Source organism: Lampetra fluviatilis, chromosome 8 (genome assembly GCF_964198595.1).
Source record: "Lampetra fluviatilis chromosome 8, kcLamFluv1.1, whole genome shotgun sequence".
Taxonomy (NCBI): Eukaryota; Metazoa; Chordata; class Hyperoartia; order Petromyzontiformes; family Petromyzontidae; genus Lampetra; species Lampetra fluviatilis.
In genome coordinates, this window is record NC_136282.1 from 6,481,115 (window position 1) to 6,505,872 (window position 24,758).

The 24,758-nt window shown below is 44.1% G+C and overlaps 1 protein-coding gene across 1 annotated transcript in view; it reads left to right on the plus strand.

The window, feature by feature from the left end:
• Window positions 1-2,608: 2,608 nt before the first annotated feature.
• Window positions 2,609-24,758, plus strand: part of ACSS3 (acyl-CoA synthetase short chain family member 3) — a 31,457-nt gene continuing 9,307 nt past the window's right edge. The window contains exons 1-11 of the mRNA XM_078858786.1: window positions 2,609-3,251; window positions 12,332-12,476; window positions 13,761-13,949; window positions 15,375-15,509; window positions 15,857-15,997; window positions 16,709-16,789; window positions 19,328-19,423; window positions 20,511-20,662; window positions 21,134-21,237; window positions 21,428-21,523; window positions 23,384-23,447. Of these exons, the coding sequence (XP_078714912.1) occupies window positions 2,950-3,251; window positions 12,332-12,476; window positions 13,761-13,949; window positions 15,375-15,509; window positions 15,857-15,997; window positions 16,709-16,789; window positions 19,328-19,423; window positions 20,511-20,662; window positions 21,134-21,237; window positions 21,428-21,523; window positions 23,384-23,447 (1,505 nt within the window). The 5' untranslated portion in view covers window positions 2,609-2,949. The remainder of the gene's footprint in view (window positions 3,252-12,331; window positions 12,477-13,760; window positions 13,950-15,374; window positions 15,510-15,856; window positions 15,998-16,708; window positions 16,790-19,327; window positions 19,424-20,510; window positions 20,663-21,133; window positions 21,238-21,427; window positions 21,524-23,383; window positions 23,448-24,758) is intronic.

Genomic DNA, 24,758 nt, shown 5'->3' on the forward strand with positions numbered 1-24,758 from the left:
GTTCCAACAGAGCTGAAGGCTTTGTGATTGGTCAACGTTAACTTATGGGCGTGGCACGATATGGAAATTTTCCCGGAAGGTGCGTTGCTACTTAATATTCATACCCTGCTTAATATTCATAACCTGAATTTCGATTTAAAGCTTTCGTGACTGCAGGGATTCATATTCTTGGTTCTTTCGGTAAAGTCACGTAGAAGGGAAATAATAAAATAATAATAAATAACAACATTTTTTTTATTTCCCTTCTACGTGACTTTACAGAAAGAACCAAGAATATATATTCATGGCCAATATCACAATCAGAATATGATCATTATGGCGGTACCCCGGTGTACCAAATGATACAAACTGGTAGAGGCAATTAAATATTTTATTTCTGGGACATTCAAACTCTTTAAATCCCTGCAGTCACGAAAACTTCAAATCTAGATTCTGGGACATTATACTGGTAGGAACCCACTGGTTCCACTCGCCCACAGGGGATTATTGTGTCCGTCCGTCCGTCGTGCAGGGAGGGGCTGGGTGGGGAGGGTGGGGAGGGGTGGGGAGGGGCTGGGTGGGGAGGGTGGGGCTGGGTGGGGCTGGATGGGGAGGGAAGGGTGGGGAGGGGAGGGTGGGGAGGGGCTGGGTGGGGAGGGTGGGGAGGGGCTGGGTGGCGGGTGGGAAGGGTGGGGCTGGGTGGGGGGTAGGAGGGTGGGGGCTGGGTGGGGGGTGGGAGGGGTGGGGCTGGGTGGGGAGGGGCTGGTCACCCCGTGGTGCCCTTATAAAACTCAACGTTTAACCTACTCACGCCGGCTTGTGCCCGCCCTCACAGTCGGCCATATTTGCGGAATACACCACGCCGTTGTGGTGTATTTAAATGTACAGGGTTTGAGTGCCACGGTGGCGAAATGTTAACTCTCTCGCCTGGTCTGCAGGTGGTCGTGGGTTCGACCCTTGACGCCTGCTGTTGTATATTTGTAGTTTGCGTGTCTCTCTCGTGGATTTTATCTCTGAGTCCTCCGATTTATTTCCCTCCACGTTTCGAGGACAAGAAGCCTTTAGAGTTTAGAGTATGGTGCCGTCCATAAATGACGTCACGCGATTTTGGACGATTTTTGACCCCCCCCCCTTCGTCACACGACGTCACAAAAAGTCAGACCCCCCGCTAAAATATGACGTCACAAAGCTCTGCCCCCCCCCCACCCCCTAAAATAAAACATGCTTCAAATCGCTTTAAACTATTGTCATTGTAGTGCGTATTTAATGTGCCGCTGCACTCTGATGTTGTAGGAGAAAACATTTATTACAAAGTCTATTTAATTAAGTAGAACGTGTTGCCTATATTTATTTAAAGTTGCGCATTTTGATGTGACGTCACATTTCTCAAACCCCTTCCCCCCCTCGTCACACATCGTCACAAATGTCTGACCCCCCCCCCCCGCACAGGTACGTGACGTCATTTATGGACGGTCCCTCGGGAGACAAAGGCGGTCGCGCATGGTGCTTGACAACCCACGCACCCGCTCAGTCGTTGTGCCGTGCCGCCCTTCAACAGCAACTTGCCCCTAAAGTATATATTCTTAGTTCTAGATTTGAAGCTTTCGTGACTGCAAGGAATCATCTTCTTAGGTTTTTTCGGTAAAGTCACGTAGAAAGTAAAATAAAATAAAAACAAAAATCACGACGTTTCGGAGGCAACGAAACGTCGTGATTTTTGTTTTTATTTTATTTTACTTTCTACGTGACTTTACCGAAAAAACCTAAGAAGATATATATTCTTAGGTTTTCGGTAAAGTCACGTAGGTAAAACATTTCAATTTCAATTAATAAAAGTAAAATAAAAATAACATTTTATTTTACTTTTATAAATTTTATTTTTATTTTACATTTATTAATTTACATTTTTTACCTACGTGACTTTACCGAAAACCTAAGAATATGAATCCTTGCAGTCACGAAAGCTTCAAATCTAGAATTGCCCCTAAAGTTTTAGTTGACACGGGGGCGGGGGAGGTAGTGGTGGTGGATATTTGTCGTAGTACTTAGCACGACCACAAAGCTTTTCGTGAACACGTCACCACCACGGGGGGAGGGGTGGATGTCAGCTTTCCAACATTGCGCCACTCGCTTCGTCGCCTTTCGTTTATGATTGTTGCTGCTGCTGTTGCTGTTGTACTTGGCCGTGGCAAGAGCGCAGAGGAGAGGGAAGAGAAGAAGCGACGCCTTAGCTTTGTAGTTTGCAAGCTGGAGAAAGTTTAAAAACACACGTGGGGTTTTTTTTGATAGTTTCTATATCCACATCGATTTTCTTAACTTTACACGCGAACGCGTCGAAAGCAATGCCCCCATTGTAAACGAGAGGGGGCGCGTAGCTGGAATAACTTGGCAGGGAGGTGAAGAAGAGTGGTGGTAGATTGGGGGGGGGGGTGGCTGGGGAAACATGTATAGGGGGGCTGGGGGAGAAACGTGGAGGTTGGTACATGGCGGTAGTGGCTTTGTGCAGGCGTGTGCTGGGTATGCTCCATTGTAGTGGTATCAGCACTGCTTGGTAGGAGTGGTGGTGGTGGGGTGGGTCGGTGGGTTGGTTGGTGGTGGCCACCGGCGGAATTGTAGTCGCGTCCCTGCTGGTGCTGCTGGTGGTGGTCCCACATCGCCCATGCCTTCGTGCGCATCCGAGCAAAATCCGCATTTATCGAGTCCAGGGACGCAGAAACTCATCGCCATCATCAACCACCAACCAACCACATCGCTCCAAACTCCACGTTCCTCTTCTGCACACCCGCACTCAGCCTGCAGCTCCGCACTCAATAAAAAGGGATCCGACCCATCTACGACCTCGGCAAAACGCGCTCGGACACTTGCGTCGTGTGTTCACGGGTTGACTCAAGGCAGTCCTCGGTAACCAGAGCCTCCTGCAATCACCATCATCATCATCTCTCTTTGCCCCCCTGAACATCACCATCAACGATGATCCGCGCAGGTTGCACCGCAGTTGCCTGGTTTCCCCGCTCCCCCTTCCAACGCTGCCACCTGCCCGCCGTCTCGCAGCTGTCGCTGGTGCACCATCATCAGCTTCACCTTCAGCAGCAGCATCAGCAGTCCCGTGCCAGCTCATCATCATCCTCCGGCAGCAGCAGCAACTACGATGCCGCTTTCAAGTCGGCCAAGTCTGAGCCGGAGCGCTTCTGGGCAGAAGCTGCCAAGGGGGTGACGTGGACCAAGGGCTTCGATCGGGTGCTGGATGACTCCAAGAGCCCCTACACGCGCTGGTAAACACAAGTTTGTTCTTTGGTTCTTTCAGGTAAAGCCACGTAGAAAGAGAATACATTGAATAGTAGAATACGACGTTTCGATTGCAACGCGAGCGATCGTCATCAGGTACGAATTAATGAGAAAAACAAATTTCGATTTAAAGCTTTCGTGACTGCGGGGATTCATCTTCTTGGTTCTTTCGGTAAAGCCACGAAAGAACCAAGAAAAGAAAATACAAAGTTAGTAAACTTAGAAATATAATGCAATACACACACAGAGAGTCGGCTAAAACAACAGTCAACACCCTACCTGGTTGACAGTCAACAACCTACCTGGTTGATTAACGTTCTTCCAAAGAGTGCTAATTTCTCTCTCTCATTCATTCGTACCTGATGATGATTGCTCGTGTTGCAATCGAAACGTCCTATTCTATTATTTAATTCATTATCTTTCTACGTGATATTTACTGAAAGAATCAAAGAGTAATTCCTGCAGCCACGAAAGCCCCAAATCAAGTTTAAATGTTTGTTCGTTGCCTTTGGCTCCGTGCTCCTCGGTCGGGTGTTGTGCGTGTGCCGTTGTTGTCTGTGTGCGAGCCCTCTCACGGATAACGTCAGTGGTGATTCATTGAACCGGTCCCCGGGGCCTCCTCCCTCCTAGGTCGACTCGGCCTCAAATGAGTAGCTGGTGCGGTTGTGTGGTAAACGTCGCCACAGTGCCGGCCTTTGTAGGTGCTCGCGAACAGCACTTCTCCCCAAACAGTCTGTTACAGGCTACACTGGGATGGGTGGTGATCTTTGTCTTTGCTCTCTCATGAAACTCAATGGTTGTGGTTGACAGACGTGGTTTGTCGACTTCTATAAAACCTTGCATAACATGACCCCGGCCAAAGGAAGGTGGAGTTTCCACCACTGCGCTGCCAGAGATGCAACTTCACCAAGGTTCAATTGTTTTTTTTTGTATTCGGGAGATAATCCATGACATGCCCGCACATGTAAGTCCTGCAAATAACTCTTACATGTACAACGTCATCCATCCACCGTGTGTGTAGAATGTCAGGGCCGAGTGCTTGTTAGTGAGCAGCTCGGATTAGTAAGGTTGGCTTCGTACGGTGCGAAAGAAGTTCAACATAAAGTCCTGTACATTCATACAAGCATGTTGGTATGGAACTCGTGATACACCCACTATGAATCACTTTTGTCAATCCACTGCACGATGAAGACCTCCTTTCACGCCTTATAAGCTACTTGACTATACTTCACCACGCTGGTCAGTGCGTGTTGGGGCATAGTATAGTACAACTGTAGATTTTTGCTGCACTGCACTCTGCTGACTACATAGCCCCGTAAGAGCCGACAAAATGTGCTTTATGCATGGTATGTTGCAGGCTCAAATACCGCTTAGCTTCAGAGAGCTGACCAGGTTGTGAGAGTACTCGGTAATTTTGGCATAGACCATCACATACGTATTGTGTACAGGTAAACAGCAACATACGTACCGTATTGTAGGCCTATACTGATGTATGGTAAGTGATCATGTAGCTGACATGCTTAATACTTATGTAGTACATTGCCAGTGTTTGACACCACCCCACCTGTACACTTACCTTCTGGCACTAATTGAAATGCCGAATGCTGATCAAGTAATTTGCATAACAGACTGCTTTGTGATGCTTATCATTCTATTCCAACAACGTGAGTTGTGAAATATATACAAAGATGGTACTTGATTCTCTCACTTATCTCACATATTAATCATTGATTGTGAACACCGCTACAGTACCGGGGAGTGCTTGATAAGCCCCTGACAATGTAATGTATTTGCCGATGTGCTTTGTGCAATTGTTCTTTGCCTCTCTATCACGTGCAAATGTGTTTACGCAACCTCCAGTTTGATAGTTCCTCTTGGAAGCCACTTTGGAAGTTCTGATTAAAAAACAATACAATACTGTATAAACAAGATCATCGCTTGTTGTAGTTATTTTTACACTTGAATTTTGTCAGTGCTACATTATCACAATTGACCGTTATGTCATGCGAGATTAAGTGGCCATAAGCATTCACCGTTATAGTCGGGTTAAACCATACGTCTGGCATTTTTTCCAGTAGCTATACAGGTTACAACAACTGCTGCTTGAGTGGCATTACATATCTCAGGTGAAAACTAGACAAAAAAACAAGTTTTACCAATCAAGCTTGACATCAGAGGTTTTAGCCAAAGCAACGGACTGACTTCACTTTACACACTACTGGGTAATTGCCCTGTTAAGTGCCTCTTTATTAACGGGCTGGGTTCTCACTAACATGGCCACCTCTGCTCCCTTAGCCTCGATGTATCGATGGTTCTGGCTGTGTGATGGGCTGTGTGTCTCACTGGCGCGACCACCGTTGCGGTGGTTCTCTTGCGTGGACGCGCTTGCCTCTCACAGCGCAGTTGGCAGCGCCGCAGCTTGTGTTACACATAGACATGACATGAACTTGCTAATCCCCCTAATCTCTCTGCCTAATCTCTCCCATCAACATAGTGCTAATCTCCCATTAACACTGCTGTTGTGCACATATGCGGGGACGGTGCTCTTGTGCGGGGACGGAAGCTCAAATCATGCTAATATCTCTCCCTAATCTCTCTCTCCCTAATCTCCCCCATTAACACAACTGACGTGTTTGCTTCCGGGGATGGAATTCCTTTCCCGCTCAGATCCCGCCTGCTTGCCCTTCGCCACATATATAACCTTGTCGTAACAGCTCTCTCGCTGGTTCAGCAGTTACATTGCTGGATTATTTTTTCCGCATGAGGACGACCGCTTCTGTTTATTTTTCTACCTACGTGACTTTACCGAAAGAAGCAAAGAGTTATGAGCATTTATTAACCCATTTCAATGCATGCCATTCAAATGACGTAATTTGAGCACTGGATCGCTGTTGACTTCTCTGGCCTCAATTGTCAATCCGAGAACATACTGTGCATTGCTTTACAAAAACAGCTGGTTTGCCAAGCGCTTGTTCCCCGCGAGTTCACTCTTTGCTTACTTGGTGAGAGGTGCTGGCAGAGGCAGACGTTTCCAAGCACGAACGCACGCTAACATTGACACAGGATACATCACAAGCACATTACAGCTTTGAAGCTGCCTGCACACGAAACACCCTTGTTCACATGCGGAACGATTGATGCTTGTGTCCAACGTGGCAGTGAATGTATGAAAGTAATGAATATGCAATACGGTAATTGGTACCCATGATGCGATATTGTAAGTGTTTACTAACAGCATTCACATACTGTATATATTTCGATTTAAAGCTTTCGTGACTGCAGGGATTCATCTTCTTGGTTCTTTCGGAAAAATCACGTAGAAGGGAAGTAATAAAATAATAAAAAATTTATTTTATTATGTTTTATTTTTATTATTTTATGACTTCCCTTCTACGTGACTTTACCGAAAGAACCAAGAAGATACTGTATATACTTTAAGTACTATGCTCAGTAACAAGTACTATGCTGAACCAGTACACGTTCAGAAAGCACATGCAGAGTACATTTAACTAATGAGCTTATTCGATTGCAAATTGAATACAGCTTTACAAATGTACTGTACTATACATTGTCACAGTGGATATGCCTTGTATTTCTTTATCTTACATTAACTATTTTTAAAATATTAAACCAATTAATAAATCTTGACTTAAAGCTTTCGTGACTGCAGGAATTCATATTCGTTGGGTCTTTCGGTAAAGTCACGCAGATAGGTTCAAAATGAATACAATAAATAAAAGTTTCTCAAAAATTTATGTAGAATTTTCTTATTTGTACTTTTAAGAAAAATCCAGTTCGTAACCAAAAATAACTTCACATTAAAACAAAAAGCCTGACCTTAAAAGGGTCAACATTCCACACCATCTAACCGCAGAGTCAAATGTGGCCTTCATATGACACGAGCCCACAAAAACCACAGCATAACGATACGGATGCAAATTGCACAGATAAAGCAGAATGTGAGAGGTTGCAATACTTAAACACTACAGAAGTTGTGGCTAATTCATCAATGGGGTAATACACTGCGAGGTGGCATTGAGGTGTACTGAGGACACCTAAGCATTCCTCACAACTGACATGCGACATTGAACTCGGCTCACACCACTTTTGTAAAGTTCAGACAAAGAGCGGCTGAGTCAGCGTGTAAGCCGGCGACGTCCAGATATGGAGAAGAAAGATTCAGTGTTGGCCTGGTGAGTTTGGTGTGCAAGCGGGGGGGGTGTTGCATGGTTGTGCAACAGGTGGCAACTGGTGGCTCACAACTGGTGGATGACTAGATTAGTACTAGAATGCTGTAGTGGGTGACTTGTTGCTGACCGGATTGGTGGGTTTGAACTTAAACAATTCTGGTTATATTGACCAAAAAAGAAATCTACACACCACGTAACCAGAGTTTTCAAAGATTTTGAAAAGAATTTGAAAGCTGGTTGAAGGTTTTATGCAATCCAAATCGTGTGATGGTGAATGTTCTTTTTTGTCCCCGAGGATTGTTTGACCTTCACGGTGGTCAGTGTGAGTTGGTGAATGTAGGACCCAGGTTTGATTTATATATATTGTTTGTCAGCTGCGGCCTATTAATGGGACAACGTTTTTGGCTATTTCGTCAAGATGTGAGTCTGCTACTATGTTCTATTAAGTAGTTGCATGTGATGCATTGTACAGTATTGTATATATGCGAATGTGTGGTGAGGTATTAAAAATTATACAGCATATGAACCTTATGGCGGGACCCATGGGTCCAACAAATAAACGGAAGTCAATATCGCAATTAATTAATTAATTTCTTTTTGCCGATTCCGTCACATCGCGCACATAAACGCCGCGACCCACCTGGCGCGGATCATTCTGTTGTCATGTCGTTGCCGAAATTGCCGTAGTCATGAACAAAACTTTGATGAGCGCATCGTGTAGAGCTCGTCAAGAGGAGTAGATTGCCGTATCGTTCGCCTTAAACAGACGTAAGATGATGTCGCATCGCTGTTTTTGCGAGAGCCGGGGTCCCGCCATAAGGTTCATATGCCTCTTTTAAAATTTCCACCGTTGAAATGAGATTATGCCCATCAAGGGAGCTTTTTGTGTGAGTAAGTGAATAGAATTTAACAAATTAAATATCAACATCTACCAGCAAAACGTGTTAATTCTCACCGACACCCACGCTGGACTGCCACAGTAGTAGCTTGGCGCATGCGATCATTATTAATGTTGGCCATCACAGCATCACGCTTTTATCCAATTACAGTGCTGTATGTTTAATGCACCACAATAAAATGTTGTATGTCGATGCATTACTCATAATTGTTATGCATATTGAGCCAAACAGATTTGATCAAATATTTGAGCCGATCTGAAATTCTATAAAGGCCAGGGTGCAGTCGTTTGTGCACTGAACTCTGAACCCGGTGTCCAAAGTTCAATTCCCAGACATGGCGAACATCAGTGACAAGTGATACTTTCACCAACCCAGACTGACCAGCATGATAACAGTCAGGTTGGCTCTTATTTAATCAGGCACGTCCATTGCAATGTATTATCAATTAGGCAAAGGAGGCTTGAGAGATAATACATGAGAGTATAGTAGTAATTAATAGTATTATTTAGCCTGTGATAGTGACACAAGGTCTTTCCTATCGACTTTACTCTCCATAGCGTGATGTGGTCTGATAACCTGGAAAAATGTTTCAGAGTAACGGTGGGAATTGAACAATTGTGCAGCGTTAAGCTGCTTCAAGTGCTATTCACACTGACCAGCAGGCTGTCCAGCCACTCAATGTGTATACTGTAGTACAGACATGGACATTACAATCAAAGTCAACACTGACTAGTGTTACCAGGTTTCAAGTTAACTTTTATATTGGAATAATTGTCACATATAAACAATTAGGAAAATCGATAGGATGTTTACAAATGTATGCATCCTTCAATAAACTTGTCCAACTCATGCAGACAATAGAACCAAATATTACATCCTTTTCATTTGTTGAGATAAATGCATTTTGGACAACGTCAGTGCATTTTAATGCAAAATACGCCACAATGGATTTCAATTACAAACACTTCGGCAGTCGTTAGGAACGGACTATACAACCAATCCATGCATAACAATCACATTGCACTGTTTGCTGGCTGATAAAGATAAAAAAAAATCCGTACTTTAAACAAGTAAACTCCTCGACATATACTCTTTGTTTTTTTCGGTAAAGTCACGTAGGTAAAAATAAAATCAATAAAAATGAAAACAACTAAATTAAAAAAGAGCACTCGCTTAAGTATGCCGGCTCTTTTGATGCGTTTCCCCACCTGAAGACGGACGCTTGTGTTGCGCCCGAAACGTCGTGATTTGATTTAGTTGTTTTCATTTTTTATTTATTTTATTTTTACCTACGTGACTTTACCGAAAAAAACAAAGAGTATGGATCCTTGCAGTCACGAAAACTTCAAATCCTCGACTTATTTGAATAGATGTTTACTTATGTTCATTCAAATCAGTTACGTGTTTGTTTTGACTATAGATTGGAACACGATGATTGTTTTATCTTCATGATTTGCAGTCTTCTCTATAAAGCACATGCACTGTCACTTATTTACTGCTTCTGTTATGCAAATGTTGCGTGATACGGTCCAGCTTTTAAGAGGTGAATGTATGTATGTGTATGTATGTTGAACTTCTTCCATACCGTACGTAGCCAACCTTGCTAATTGGAGGTGCAGGCCAGAGGCCACTTGCTCGCACCACGGCTTGCAAGAGGGCCTCCACCAGACCGAGCTCTCGAGAGCCACTCTAGAGGCTTTGTGGCCCTCGTCTTCCACAATGGCCTGTCGTCTTGGAAGAGGTGAAAGTACCCACACTTTGCGTCACCACACACGACCTGCTGCCGGTCGACTATCTGTTGGTGTACCATTTACTGTGTACTGCTGAGTGGACAGAGGCGTGGGCTGGGGGGGTTAAGGAACCTGTCTCATTGTTTCAGCTGCCCCGCTGGGAGATCGAACCAGTGACATCTGGATTGCAAGTCCAGTGTGATCACCATTGCAGAAATGCATTCTTGCCTCGTGACGTTTAAATGCTGGACGGCTTATTGTTGCATCTGCAAGTTCTAATATTGCATATGGGCAAAGTCCAACTGGTGCTGCAATGTTTCATTGTGAGCGTTGAGAAAGTTAATTGTTAACAACTGGTAGTCTACACTCAGCTGTTCTCTGGTATCACTTGTGATAGTTATGCAAAAATCGTGTCCCAAAGTTATGTTTTATTTTGCAACATGTATTTTATTCAAAGTTGTACTGTTGCCATGAAAATGATACTGGTAGGAACCTCCTGGTTACACCAGCCCACAGGGGATTATTGTGTCCGTCCGTCCGTCGTGCGGGGAGGGGCTGGGTGGGGAGGGAGGGGCTGGGTGAGGAGGGGAGGGTGGGGAGGGGCTGGGTGGGTATAGGGGAGGGGTCGGGCTGGGTGGAGAGGGGAGGGTGGGGAGGGACTGGGTGGGGAGGGTGGGGAGGGGCTGGGTGGGGAGGGTGGGGAGGGGCTGGGTGGAGAGGGGAGGACGGGGAGGGGCTGGGTGGGGAGGGTGGGGAGGGGCTGCTCACCCCGTGGTGCCCTTATAAAACCCAACGTTTAACCTACTCACGCCGGCTTGTGCCCGCCCTCACAGTCGGGCATATTTGCGGAATACACCACGCCGCCGTTGACCCTGGCCATTGACCGAGCAACCCAACGTTCCTACCAGCTCCCTCCGCAGGAATGTGTTTTATAGGGTGTTAAGAGTAACCTTGTGGTATAGTGGTGGCAGTGCTTAGTGCACTCTATGGATCCAGAAACTGACGTTCGATTACCAGATATGACTAACATCAATCGCAAGCAATTTCTGAACTAGTTCTGGGCATCCCCTTTCACTGCTACCCACACAGACCAGCATGGAAAACCACGGTCAAACAACCCCCATGACTGACATTGGATTCCTCCAGTGTAAATACATATTCTGATTCCGAATATGAATTTGCAAGAACTTAAATGGTGATTAAATGATAAACAATGGCCTTGTATTTTTTTTCCTGAATGGATTTTTGCTTACATTAAAAGTGGTATGCAGGATATTTTTTGTTGTGGTGTTTTCCTCAGTCCAATTGGTTTAAGCTTTAATACAGTCTATCTTTAATGCGTGACAAATGACACGTTCTATTTTCCATTTTCAACCAATCATCCAATAAAAAAATTTGCTTTTACCAATTTGTATTTTTTGGAATTTGATTTTGATAATTATAGGTTTAAATAACATTAGAGTCACATTACCTTAAAGCAGACAATGCATAAGCAGGCAATATGTATGTTCATTTAACACTGCATTGTTATTTATTCTCAAGCTCTGTATGTATAAAAGTTTTAGATGCTTGCTCTGGCGACTCAAAATCCATTAAAACATGACGCATCAATAAGTGTTCTGCGTTGTGTGGAACTATTAGCAGTACATTTTAGTGCGGTTCATATACATGTTGACGTGCTGGTGTGGTTGTGCTACTTATGATGCCGTGTTGAATGTGTGCAAGGGTTGACATCAATTCATTTACCCGTTGAATTGGTGCAGCGTGTTTTAGTATGTTGGTGTACCAATGTGGTCGTGGTGCTTTGTAACTGAAGGCGGTGCGTTGACCGTATTTCATGGCAGAGCACTGGCAGTGGTTGCGGTGGTGCTGGGTCATTGGGGGCCCAAAGCATACATTACTTATGTTTGCATCACGTGACGATTAACATTATAGAGTGGACAAGCTGCGCAACTTAACCATTGTTAATCACGGTTGGGCGAAATCATTACATTAATGAAATACTTCTGATTAATTTAGCAAGCGTGATTATATTTGAGCTTTTTTTAATTTTAATAAGCATCTCTTGTTTGAGCTGATATGTCGTGCCCTCCATTTTTTTTGTTGCATGAATCCCTGGGCCCCCTTTGAGCTGCTTGGCACCTTCAACTTTTGCTGAGTTGGTGCCTCGTGCCAGTACTGCGCGCTGGTGCTATTATTAAGGAGACATGCTGGTGCCAACGGCGGTGCGGTGTGTGGGCCCTGCTAGGTTCGTGGACGGGCAGTTGAACATGTGCTACAATGCACTGGACCGGCACGTGGAGGCTGGCCGTGGAGACCAGTCTGCCATCATTCACGACAGCCCCGTCACAGGCATCGTTCAAACCATCACATACCGCCAGGCTCTAAGCGAGGTAAACGGGGGCCCCCTTCACCTTGAACACAAAAAAATGAAAGTCAACTATTTAGTCACTGCTCTCAAAAACCGTGTTTCCCAACTGCATTCCGCACGCAGTGCGCGGTGTGTTAATGGGTTAATTTACACATGAATATAAAAATGTTGGTCATAAAAAAAGAGGATGGTGGTGAGGTTGTTATCGACTGGAGTTGAGAAACATTGCTCGAAAGCCAACCTCACTTACCATCGTCAGGCACAACGCATTGTGGACTCTTGCACAATGAAATGTATCAAATCTAAATTTAAATGATCAGATTTAAAGCGATGGGGCCAATTCATATGTTGGCAGAGGGCCTTTTAATTCCACCAAAGCACTTTGGGCATTTTTCCATTGGTTCCACAAAGACAGCGAAATCCGCCAGGCTTGATTGCCCTCCGCAAACGTGGAGCGGTTTTACCCATGGACTGGATTAATTTAAAGATTTGGTCTATCAGCTATGAGACCATACCTATCATTAAATATTAGATTCCCATAAAAAAGTAGCACTGGCATCACAATACACCAGTGCACAAATCACCAGCTGAGCAGAGGGCAGTGAAACGTCAGCTCTGCAAGCTGTATATCTGACCCAGGTACATAACACCGGGTCTCAACGCGGTGATAAATGATGTGCAACCTGCTCGACCACATTGTTGTGTGTGTACGTTCATGTTTGTCCATGTATACGTGTGCATGCATGTGGACGCATGGCTGTGCAATCACACCTAAGAATGTTGTGCTCTTGTGTTGTCCTTGTTATGGCTGTGTGCGTGTGCAATGTTGTGTGAAAGGTTCTATTTACATAAACTGACTACTATAATGACTGAGTGAATGATGTGGGTTGCATGCTTCTTGCGTGTGCTTGTATAATTCGTTCATATATATTTTACAAACAAATGCCTCCAATCATTATACCTAACTATATATATCTTGTTTTTTAAAATCCTCGTGATGGTAAATTACATATATTCACTTAATTGCTAAATGAATAATAACGAGTTCTATTGGTGGCGGCGTTTGAGTACCGACAGAAATCACATTATTGCTACCATCATTCATGCTACCTGGCTCTTTTCAAAAGCAGTGTGGCACTCTTTGATCTGAATGGATGTCATTGTCCACAGTGCGAGCCTACTATGCTATATATCAATGCCAAAGTGTCTGGTCAGGCTAGCACGGGGCAGCACCATTCTGTTTGGCGACCCCGTGTCTGAGCGTACGCATGTGTGTGTGTGTGTGTGCGCACGCGCCTGTGTGCAGGTGTCTCGTCTTGCCAGCGTCCTGGTGAAGAATGGAGTGCAGAAGGGCGACCGTGTGGTCATCTACATGCCCATGATCCCCCAGGCCATGTTTGCCATGCTGGCCTGTGCTCGCATTGGAGCCATCCACAGCCTCATCTTTGGAGGCTTTGCCTCCAAGGAGCTGGCAGTCCGCATCAACCACGCAAAGGTGTCGGAGCGTGAAAAACGTTCTCTTAGATGTGGGCTGTCTCGTTATTTATATAAATCCATTTCTCTACCGATTACGGTTAGATTGTGTTATCAGATCGGACAAAAATATTTGGAAAATTAGTCTAACTTTTGTTCTCATGCTTGCCGCTGGGCGGGGTTTTCTTACTGATGTCATCGGCATTGCAAGCCGCATCACGCTGGGCGTGGATCTTTGGGGGTTTCCTGACTTCAGCAGGCAGGTTATTGGGGCATCTGCTATTTTCAATCTATGTCAAAAATAGTCGATTATAATTGTGAAGCACCTTAACTGGCTAAACATTCATTAATCAAATTCCTCCGTAACCGACTTGTTGGTATATAATTGCAACATCACCAGGGCAGGACAAATCTTATTTGCCTGGTCCCAGGCTCATTCTCTCAATAGCTTCACCACCTCTGACCTCCCACAAAGTGATATACATTTTACCAGCCACAAATGATGATGGGATGAATAGGCTTACGATAGATATGACCTACTTATTAATAACTATCTGAATATGTCTCATTTACTGGAGATTTGCAATTCCCACATTAAATAGTAACCATATAGTGTAATTGTAAATATTCAAGGTCAAGTAATCCACTTTTTTCCACAAATATCGATTTCCCTGTCTGATTGCCACTCATTATATATATCCACTTCAGTACTCAATATGTTGGTTATTGTGTCTCCATTGATGTCTTTCATTGTACCTTGCAAGATTAAGGATGATGGATGTATTTCTGGTTTTATATTTTTTTCCATAAATCTTTGGCACTTTGCAGCATTGTGCCTTTAGTATTGTATTTCAGCATTTAACATTCAGATTACAGATTAGCATCACTTACTCCGACATTAAGGCTGTAGTTTTGCACATTCGAGCCTTTAACATTAAATCAATACAAATTAAATCAATAGTTTAGGATTACATCAGCATGATATCCCTTAACATTGTACTTTTAGGATTGCAGTATAGTCATTATCTTTCAATATGAAGCCTCTGGTGTAGCATTCCAGGCATCCATTGTTTAACCCATTGTTTAACCCATTGTTTAACCCATTGTTTAACCCATTGTTTAGTGTGGCTGTGTTTGTAGAGTAGTGGCACAGTGGTTAGAATGCCGAACTACGAACCTGGCAAACCAAGTTCGATTCCCTCTCACAGCCAACACCAGTGACAATGATCTGAACCGGTCCTGAGCCTCTCCTAGGTCGACTCAGCCTCAAATGAGTACCTGGTTCGGTGTGTGGTAAACATCGCCACGAGGGAGACAAAGGCAGCGGGTGTGGTGCTATCCACCCACCCCCTTGTGTGTCGTGCCAGCCTTCATAGGTGCTCGCTAACAGAACTTGCCCCAAAAGCTTGGTATGGCTACATGGGGAATCTTTGTCTTTTGTCTACAGCCCAAGATGGTGCTGAGTGCTTCGTTTGGGATTGAACCAGGCCGTCAGGTTGCATACAAGCCGCTCCTGGAGGCAGCGCTCGACATCGCCACGCACAAGCCTGAAAAAGTCCTTGTCTACAGCCGGCCTGGCATGGTATCATGAACACGTGCCCTCCTGGCCACACCATGCCACTCCGCACAGCAGCTGCTTGCCGTTTCATACTGTTGAGCAGGAACATTGGACGAGCAGCTCATTCCCATGCTTCAAGCCCTCCCGAACACCACGCCACGTCTGGCAACAACATTCTGTACCACCCCCGTACCGTGTTGCACCGCATTACTATGCCATGCTGCTAACCACCAGCGAAGCACGCTTGCAATAAAATACAGCAAGCAAAAAATCTTCGTGACGTTTTGGAAATGTCAAAAAAAGGCAAAAACGATTATTGTGCCTGTCAAGATGTTCCTGACATTTGCTCTTCCTTGACTGTGCGGTGACAGGCGCGGGCAACGCTGGTTCCTGGCCGGGACATGTGCTGGCAGGAGGAGGTCTCGGCTGCCAAGCCCCACGACTGCGTGCCCGTCTCGTCGGACCACCCCCTCTACATCCTCTACACGTCCGGCACAACTGGAGCCCCCAAGGTGCGAGCACGACGGTGCCTCCCGCTATTCAAGAATGATGGGTGGATCAGGATTGGCCTCAGACACTGTGCTGCCTCCAACACACAACTGCTTCATACCGCAGATGAGGCGCCTGCCATGGGGCGCACATAGCACGTGTGATGAAGCCATGAATGTCATTATGTGGGCCGTGGTAACGGACACACAAATAGACTTTACACATGTAAATGACCACTTTATGTTACAGCCAAAATATGGTTAATTGCTTACCTAAATATACTCATTCAATAATTGCTTAATAATATTACTTTTGTTTTCAGATTTCGATCTTAGCAACGTAATAATGGTGCGGTTAAGTTTGTAGGAAGATTTTGTGCTCTTAGAAACCTTTTTTTTTTACAATATTACATGCCTAAATCTGTGACCAATTCCTAATAGCCACAAACACAGATTCAGAATCTTTATTTATATCAGTGGAATCTTATGAGCTATTTTGTTGTCCAGAAGTAACATTTTAAACTAGTGAATTGTGAGTGCTAATATGGCCTAAATATCATCAACGATATCAACAGTAACATGCATTCACACATTTTACACATATATATAAAATGCAATTTCATTTGCTTGACATCTGAAAATAACGTGGACTTCAAGTCGAAGTATCAATGGTTGATACTGAAATGCGCTGGCGGTGTGGGAACGATTGTTGTTTCGTGTGTGTGGTAATGGCAGGGCGTTGTGAGGCCTACTGGAGGCCATGCTGTCATGTTGAACTGGAGCATGTCGTCCATCTATGGCCTAAAGCCTGGCGAGGTGAGGTTATAAAGGCAACCCGTTGCGTATCTGTATAGCGCCTGTTTACACAGACCTGAACTACGTAATATTTTTTTTTTATTTTGACTGCACAAACATATTTCCAAACTTGGCATTTACTCCAACATCGAAATCATGGATCAATTCATTCTTATTTTGAGTATCTTTAGCGAGGCGTAGCCATCTTCCCAATTTCAGTACTGTATTTGGATTTTATGGACTGCTGCCAATCAACACACTTTCAGGCTTAAATGTATAATATAAGTGGTAACATTATTTGACCAAATTACACTTTGGCAAGAAATTCACCTCCTGAGTGCCGTGATAACAATAGTATAGCATTATGTTTTGCCCAGTCATCTGAGGCTACATGCAAGAATTCCACATCACCACAAGTGAGTTTACAGGCAACAGCACTGTCCGATCAAAGTGTGAGGTTACAACAAGAAGATCCTTTCAACTGTAGTAATAATACTCACACCGGCATTTAATGCAAGGGAATGGCTACTTCCATGATTCCATGGTACTGTACTGGCTGGCAGCTTTATTGGTGACGGTTTAAAACCTTGGCCCTTTGACCTTCCTACCCTGACAAGGATTTCCAACCCCCATAAATGAGAGTGTCCAGAAGAAAGATTCTATTGCATTTTACAAGGGCACTGATAAGCAAGTTGAGCAAAACACTCAAGTGATATTTTTTTGTTACCTATGAAGGCGCAATTATTTATTTATTTATTTATGAGCCGCATGCTGAAGCAATTATTCGCAGGAAGTGTTCATGTTTTTACACTGAGGGGCCGGGGAGGAGGAGGAAAATGTAAATCAACATTCCAGTTTTACAGCCATATTGCTGTCACCTTTGAGATGTCACGTGCTCACCGTGCGTGATCGGTGATGGTGCTACAGTGGCATCCCTATCCTAATTAGACACACATCGATGCTGTGGTTTGTTTGCCCACTTTACAATAGTTTAATGTCTTTTTGTAACGTCCGTTTAAAAGACACTGCCTGTTTTGTCAGGCACGTACAATTCATAACCCACGTTTCATGCAAACAAATATAGGAATAATCTTTACTATACGATACAAACAATTGGCGTGTTTGATTATTTAAATGGAGCACCGACAAACTGTTGGAAAACTGAACCAACAACGCGGACGAAACAGTCGTGGAAAATAAATCGTGCACTGCAATGTATAAAAAAATCAATTAAAGGAGGACGTATGCCAATTGCAGGGCAGGTAATTGCTTGTGGTTTTTCAAACACAAATAAACAGTGCTCTCTTCACAGGAGATCAAAGTGAATGTTTCTACTATCAGCATTGTTCAACACAAAGATAGCAGTACTGTGCCATAAAATATGAGGGTAGAGAGAGCGAGCCTTGAAACAGCTTTTGCTAAATAGTGGCAGTATAATAGTATAATAGTATTCAGCCACAGTAAATGTATTTTAAGGAAAAATTCAATCTGACATGCCCCTCATGGCAGATTTTTTTAAACGAGGAATATTAAAATCGTCTTCAGGTGAAGACGTCGTGATTTTTTATTATTTTATTATTTTTCTATCTACGTGACTTTACTGAAAGACCCAAAGAGTATGAATTCCTGCAGTAATACGAAAGCCTTAAGTCAAGAGGCATAGTAAGTTTTAGAAAATATAAAATTCATGAAATGTTAATATATATTTTCAGTTTTGTTCTTCTGACATACACGGTTGTAAGCGATGGAATTATAAGATTATTATTCTACCAAAAAGTTATTTTTGCTGAAACGCTCAGGAAAAAATAATGGTCTGAATGTTGCACTATTAACATTGATCAGTGAAATGTTTCTAAAGTTACTCGTTCATATTTTTCTCATTAAAGGGCGAGGTTATGTAGGGCATACGTTATGTAATTTAACAATTTAATTATAAATCCCAACTCAAGTGATACTCTCACATATCAAACCCTGTTTGGAAGAGGAATTCATCAAAGCGTTGTACAATTATTTAGTTAAATATACTTTGCTGCATTCTTTATGTCTCCTGAAGTCCTCAGTCGTAAGTATATGAAAGTTCAGAGAGAAAAAGAATTGAAAACAAATAGTCTCCGAAGACATACATCTACATAAATTGGGGTTTTAAAAGTTGTAGACTTCAGATTAATAAATGCAGCACAATGGTATTTTTATTTTAATAATGTCACAAGACGAGACAATCTATGTTTCTGGCTTGCAAATTTAAGAAACGTTTTCTCACCTCATTAAAAATCTACGTTTCGTTCATTAGCTCAGTGCATTTAATGATGTTTGATATGTAGGGGGGGGGTGATTGTATTGGTAAACATCCATTTTCTAAAGGAACAAGCTCGATTATGTGTAGTACAAAAATCGAATCCTTGACCCAATTAAAATACCTGTAAATGTAGCCACTCTGTGGTTTTGCTCTCCGAAAGTCACCGTGAAGTGTTTGCAAACGGTGAGTTGATAGCACGGTGTATTTAGCCAATGTTGTGATGAATTGAGTGTGGAGTTGGGCGTGCGTGCTCGGGCCTGCAGGTGTGGTGGGCTGCCTCTGACCTGGGCTGGGTGGTGGGACACTCGTACATCTGCTACGGTCCACTGCTGCACGGGAACACCACCGTTCTGTACGAGGTGAGCTGGGGAACAGGTGCAGCGGTGACCACATCAAAGTTTCATGTATTTGGTGTAGCCCTGTGAGCCATTCGGCTCTTGAATCGGGTGCAACCGCAACAATCAAAAAACAAAAACATGAACAAGAAAACATCTTAAAGTGACTATGTGCAAACAGAAAATCCAAGAAAAGACAGCAAAATATTGCAGAAAAATCACGGTACACCAACCCTGTGCAAATATCCCAGCCCCACATTCGTGCCATGCTGCCCCTAATAGGTGTTTACGAATGACACTTGTTCCACCCATGTATAGAGGTTGTGTGAATTACATACCTGTCAACCCAAACGGTTTACCCGTATTCTTGTATAGGGATATTGAGTTTTCAGGTCCATACGACATGAAGCCGTTTCAAATGGTCAATTTGTTTGTGTTTCTCCCTTGCGATGGAATTTTGTAGGATGAACGTTGAGATTTGTAAGGGCACAGGGTGACCAATAATGTCTGAATTGGTCTGTAATAAGATAGGCACTGATAACGGGTAGACAGGTGTGGAATTAGAATTTATATTTTACATTTCTATACTGTGGCAGTCTTGCGCTATGAACTTCACATAGGGTTGGGGTTAGGGTTTGAGTAAGGTTTGGGGTTAGGGTTAGGGTTAGAATTAAGGTTAGACCTAAGGGTAGAATTAAGGCTGGGGTTAGGGCTAGAGTTATAGTTGGGGATATAGTTGATTACACGTGTGTATATGTGTATATGCTCGCTAACAGCAATTGCCCCAACAGTCTGTTAAAGGCTATATGGGGGATCTTTGTCTTTGTATGAGAGCGGTAGTGCAGTGGGTTCAATTCCCGCTCATGGCTAACACCGTGACAATTATCTGAACTGGTCCTGGGCCGCCTCCCCTAGGTCGACTCAGCCTCAAATTAGTACCTGGTGCAGTGTGTAAACATCGCCACTGGGGAGACAAAGGCGGTCAGCCGTGGTGCTGGCCACCCACCCCCTCGTGTGCCGTTGCGCTCTTTCTAGTTGCTCGCTAACAGCACTTTCCCCAACAATCTGTTAAGGCTATCCGGGGGATCTTTGTCTTTGTGTGCTTGGGCAGGGCAAGCCCGTGGGCACGCCGGACAGCGGAGCCTTCTTCCGCGTGATCTCGCAGCACAAAGTCGTCTCCATGTTCACGTCGCCCACAGCGCTGCGCGTCATCAACCAGCACGACCCGACAGCTTCGCTCGGCCGCCAGTACGACATAAGCCGGTGAGGCTCACCCCCCTACCGCCTCTCCAGCTCAGCCATGTGCCCATCATCAGCATCGTCACTTGGCATTTTCAGTCCGGGTTTTGCCACTGCCCCCAAGATTATCATCATCATCATCCTCAAATGCATAATATGCCACTGCATAATGAGTACTCTTCATGCAATGTTTGTGGAAAGCCTGCAGGCACCAATTCTGGCAACTCTCATCTCTAATCCAGCGCAGCACACTTCCTGCAGAAATGTACCAAATATATCAAGGGCAATCATGAAAGACGCCTTGAGCTTAGATGACGCGTTTCTGGGTAAATAAATCGATTACTTATGATTATGATGACAATGATGATTGCAAGGCACTATTCAGTGTATGACGTCATGGCGTATGGATAAAGCTGTACCATACTTCCGGCTCAACAAATAATCTTGTACCTGTATATTTAACCATCTGTATATGAAAACTCCTTGCGGTCCCAGGTTCCGCTCGATGTTTGTTGCCGGTGAGATCTGTGACAAGGAGACTCTCAACTGGGGAAAGGCGACCTTCAACGTCCCCTTGCTAGACCACTGGTGGCAGACAGGTGAGGCCAGACGCAAATCATCGACGACAGCCTACACCGACGACAGCCTACACCGACGACAGCCTACACCGACGACAGCCTACACCGACGACAGCCTACACCGCGGGCAGCGCTGTCGCCTGCCCTTCCAAGCGCTCGGCCGGCGACTAACGATCGCTTGTGTCGTCCTGCCCTTACTGGATGCTTGCAGAGACGGGCTCGGCCATAACGGCCACCTGCATAGGACTCGGCGGATCTCTGTACCCGCCAGCAGGGCAGTGTGGAAAGTCCGTGCCGGGATACGACGGTAAGTGAACCCGGACTCCCCACCGTCAGATGTGACATTGAGGTGCCCGGCCCCAGATCACGTGACAGCGAGCCATGATAACACAACCATGTTGATTTTTCCGTAGGGTTACGATAAAGATTTGTTTTTTTACGTGACGGTTTTTTACGCTGGAACGTCACGGAGTGCTTTTTTCAAGATAAGCGACTTGCATCGCATCTCATTCATGACTTTTTTTGTTTAAAGGGCATCCCACGAGTGGCACCTGTCTGTGGTAACATGGTGACTCAGCGCCTGGCCTGAAGTTGGACTGTAGCCTGCCAGTAGGGGGGAATTATTACCAAGCTAATTGCCAATTGCGTAACAATGGTCATCCTTTACTTAACTCAACTCTTGGGAATGCCAAATTTGAGCTCTGATGAAGCTAGTTTACAAAATGACGTGCTGGTAACAGTTTACGTTTAAATAAAATGCCTCAATTGAGGAATGGTACCCGAGTTAGTTTTCCATTCAAAAATGCAGACAACACTGACTTAAAGAAATCAGGAACTTTAGCCTCCTAGCACCTGAACACAACAACATTCATGAACATAATGGACTTCACAGAGGCCTACCGACCACCTGAGCAACGTGGATGTGGAAAGTTTTGTTTTGTATTGACCACATAATTACCATGAATCATATCCTATAGATAAAAGTAAACGAATATTAGATACCAGTATGCCTGGCTTGTACAGATGGATATTCAAAACGTTTCTTTTGGTCACGTGTTTACTTCTGTTTTTCATTGAGTTCATCGACTATTAATCAGCATTGGCATCTTCACTACATGGCCCCTGAAGTTGTGGAGTTGTCAGCGTTTTATGTCCACATTCATGCTGGACAACATGGGTCCTAAAGATGTTATGGCTTATGGCCCAAATTGTTATTCAAAGTTTTGATACTGAAACAGAGCATTGTGTGTTTAACTATTTATCATAATTATGGTCATTATCACAATGCATTAAGTGCAATAAATAATGTTGAATGTGATTATAGACAATGGCGAGGCCAGGATTTTCAGGAAGGGGGGCAACCCCTCCAGCAATGAAAAATGATAGGAGTTGTTAGTGAGTAAGGAGTTGTTAGTGAGTAAGGAGTTGTTAGTGAGTAAGGAGTTGTTAGTGAGTAAGGAGTTGTTAGTGAGTAAGGAGTTGTTAGTGAATAAGGAGTTGTTAGTGAGTAAGGAGTTGTTAGTGAGTAAGGAGTTGTTAGTGAGTAAGGAGTTGTTAGTGAGTAAGGAGTTGTTAGTGAGTAAGGACTTGTCCCTTGCTTTTTATTCGACAATCGAGAGTCGAATTCGAACTGTGTGTGATCGGCATCGCGCTCGCTGAAGGTGAAAAGGTGAATGCCTTCAGGGAAGTCGTGTACTGTGTACGCGACTGTGCACAATTCTGAGTCACTTTAACTGCTTTGCCGTTACTTATTGCCAATTATGGACTCAGACTATTGTCCTATCATCTCATAGAGTCCCTGGCACATAATAATCTGCTACACAGTGGCAGTGGGGGTCGCAAAATGCCGATTTATTACTAATAAACCCCAATGATCCGATCGAAATTAGGGATTTCGATCGGATCATTGGGGGGGCACGTGCCACCCCCCCCCCCACTGGCTCCGCCAGTGATTATAGACACTACTACAGTATAGATGTTTAAAAGTACGGTAATAAATGTTGGACTGTCTGTACTTTCAGTGAATTGTCAAAAGAGTTGGTATTATCACTCATGAAAAAAGTCAGAGACAATTGCATGCTTATGTTACGTTAAATACCGCATTGCAGTAAGCGTCCACTGCATGGAGGTTTAAGTATGGTGCCTTGATGTGCGGTCATCTCCACAGTGAAAGTGGTGGACAGCAATAACCAGGAGTCAAAGAGAGGCAACCTGGGAAACATTGTCGTCAAGTAAGTCCACACGGATTCCAGAGAATCCCTAGCACTGAACGAACACGAGGTTCATACTCTTAGGTTTGTTCGGTAAAGTCACGTAGGTAAAAAGAAAAAAATTGCTGTATCACAGCAATTTTGCTGTGACGGTGCCACCTGAAGACGGAAGCTTGTGTTGCCTCCGAAACGTCGTGATTTAATTTATTTTAATTTTATTTTTACCTACGTGACTTTACCGAAATAACCAAAGCGTATGGACCCTTGCAGTCACGAAAACTTCAAATCTAGAATCGAGGTTATGAACAATCATTGTCTTTGGCTGCTTCTTTGACCGACGTTCAGACGAAAGAGGCTGTCTACCCGCATCTGCTCTGCCATGGCAATGGTATCAGTTATGATGTTGTACCTAGCGTGGAATACCACGTGTATCTTATGCAATGCATTCGCTGACAACCTGCGCCCTGGAATAGCTAATGAATCGAGACATCAGTGTATAACTTCTGTTGCTGTTCTAGAAATCAGTTGCTTCTCTCTCCAACGCGCCATACATACCAATGAACAACAATATTTGTTCGTGCATTTTTATCTGGCATGCATCTGTTTTACACGATGCTTGCAAATAACAGTAAAAATAATTCCTTTACTGTTAAAATAAATGCGGTCAACAGTTCAATGCATGTGCCTCCTTTCATTGATATTTAATAAGAGCTCATTAATGCACTGTCCTTTCGTACAACCGCCAATTTAATCAGCTTCTGGATTTATTATATTCCTGCTGCATAAACTTGTATCAAGCATTACAGCCCAGTGCCTCAATAGAATATTTATGCCCGCAAGGCGCTGATCTGTTATATATTCTCCGCATAAGCCTGTGCTTACACACATATATACAATCTCCATTGAGCCACGAATTCATTGACATATTGAATTTGTATCAAAGCACCATTCGGTACCTTCACTGAAATCTGTGGTAGCAATGCATCGGAACGTTGATTAACTGCTGATTAAAAATAAATCTTGGAAGCTTATGATGATGGTGCTGCGCAAACGATCGGGACGAGGTGGGCGTTGGGTGTCCTGCCCCCTGCCGGCTGCCATCATCACACGCGGCGGCAACATTACAGGCGGTCCCCGACTTACGAACACCCGACTTACGAACAGCCGTACTTACGAACGAGCTTCCGTAAGATTGTTTTTTAACCATCCGACTTGCGAACGCGAACTCGCACTTTGTGAACCGAACCGCGGAACTATTTTGCAGTGTCACGTGCAAATCTACAATATTACCTCTTATTTATGAGTTTAACAATGGTTCCCCTTTTTTTGTTG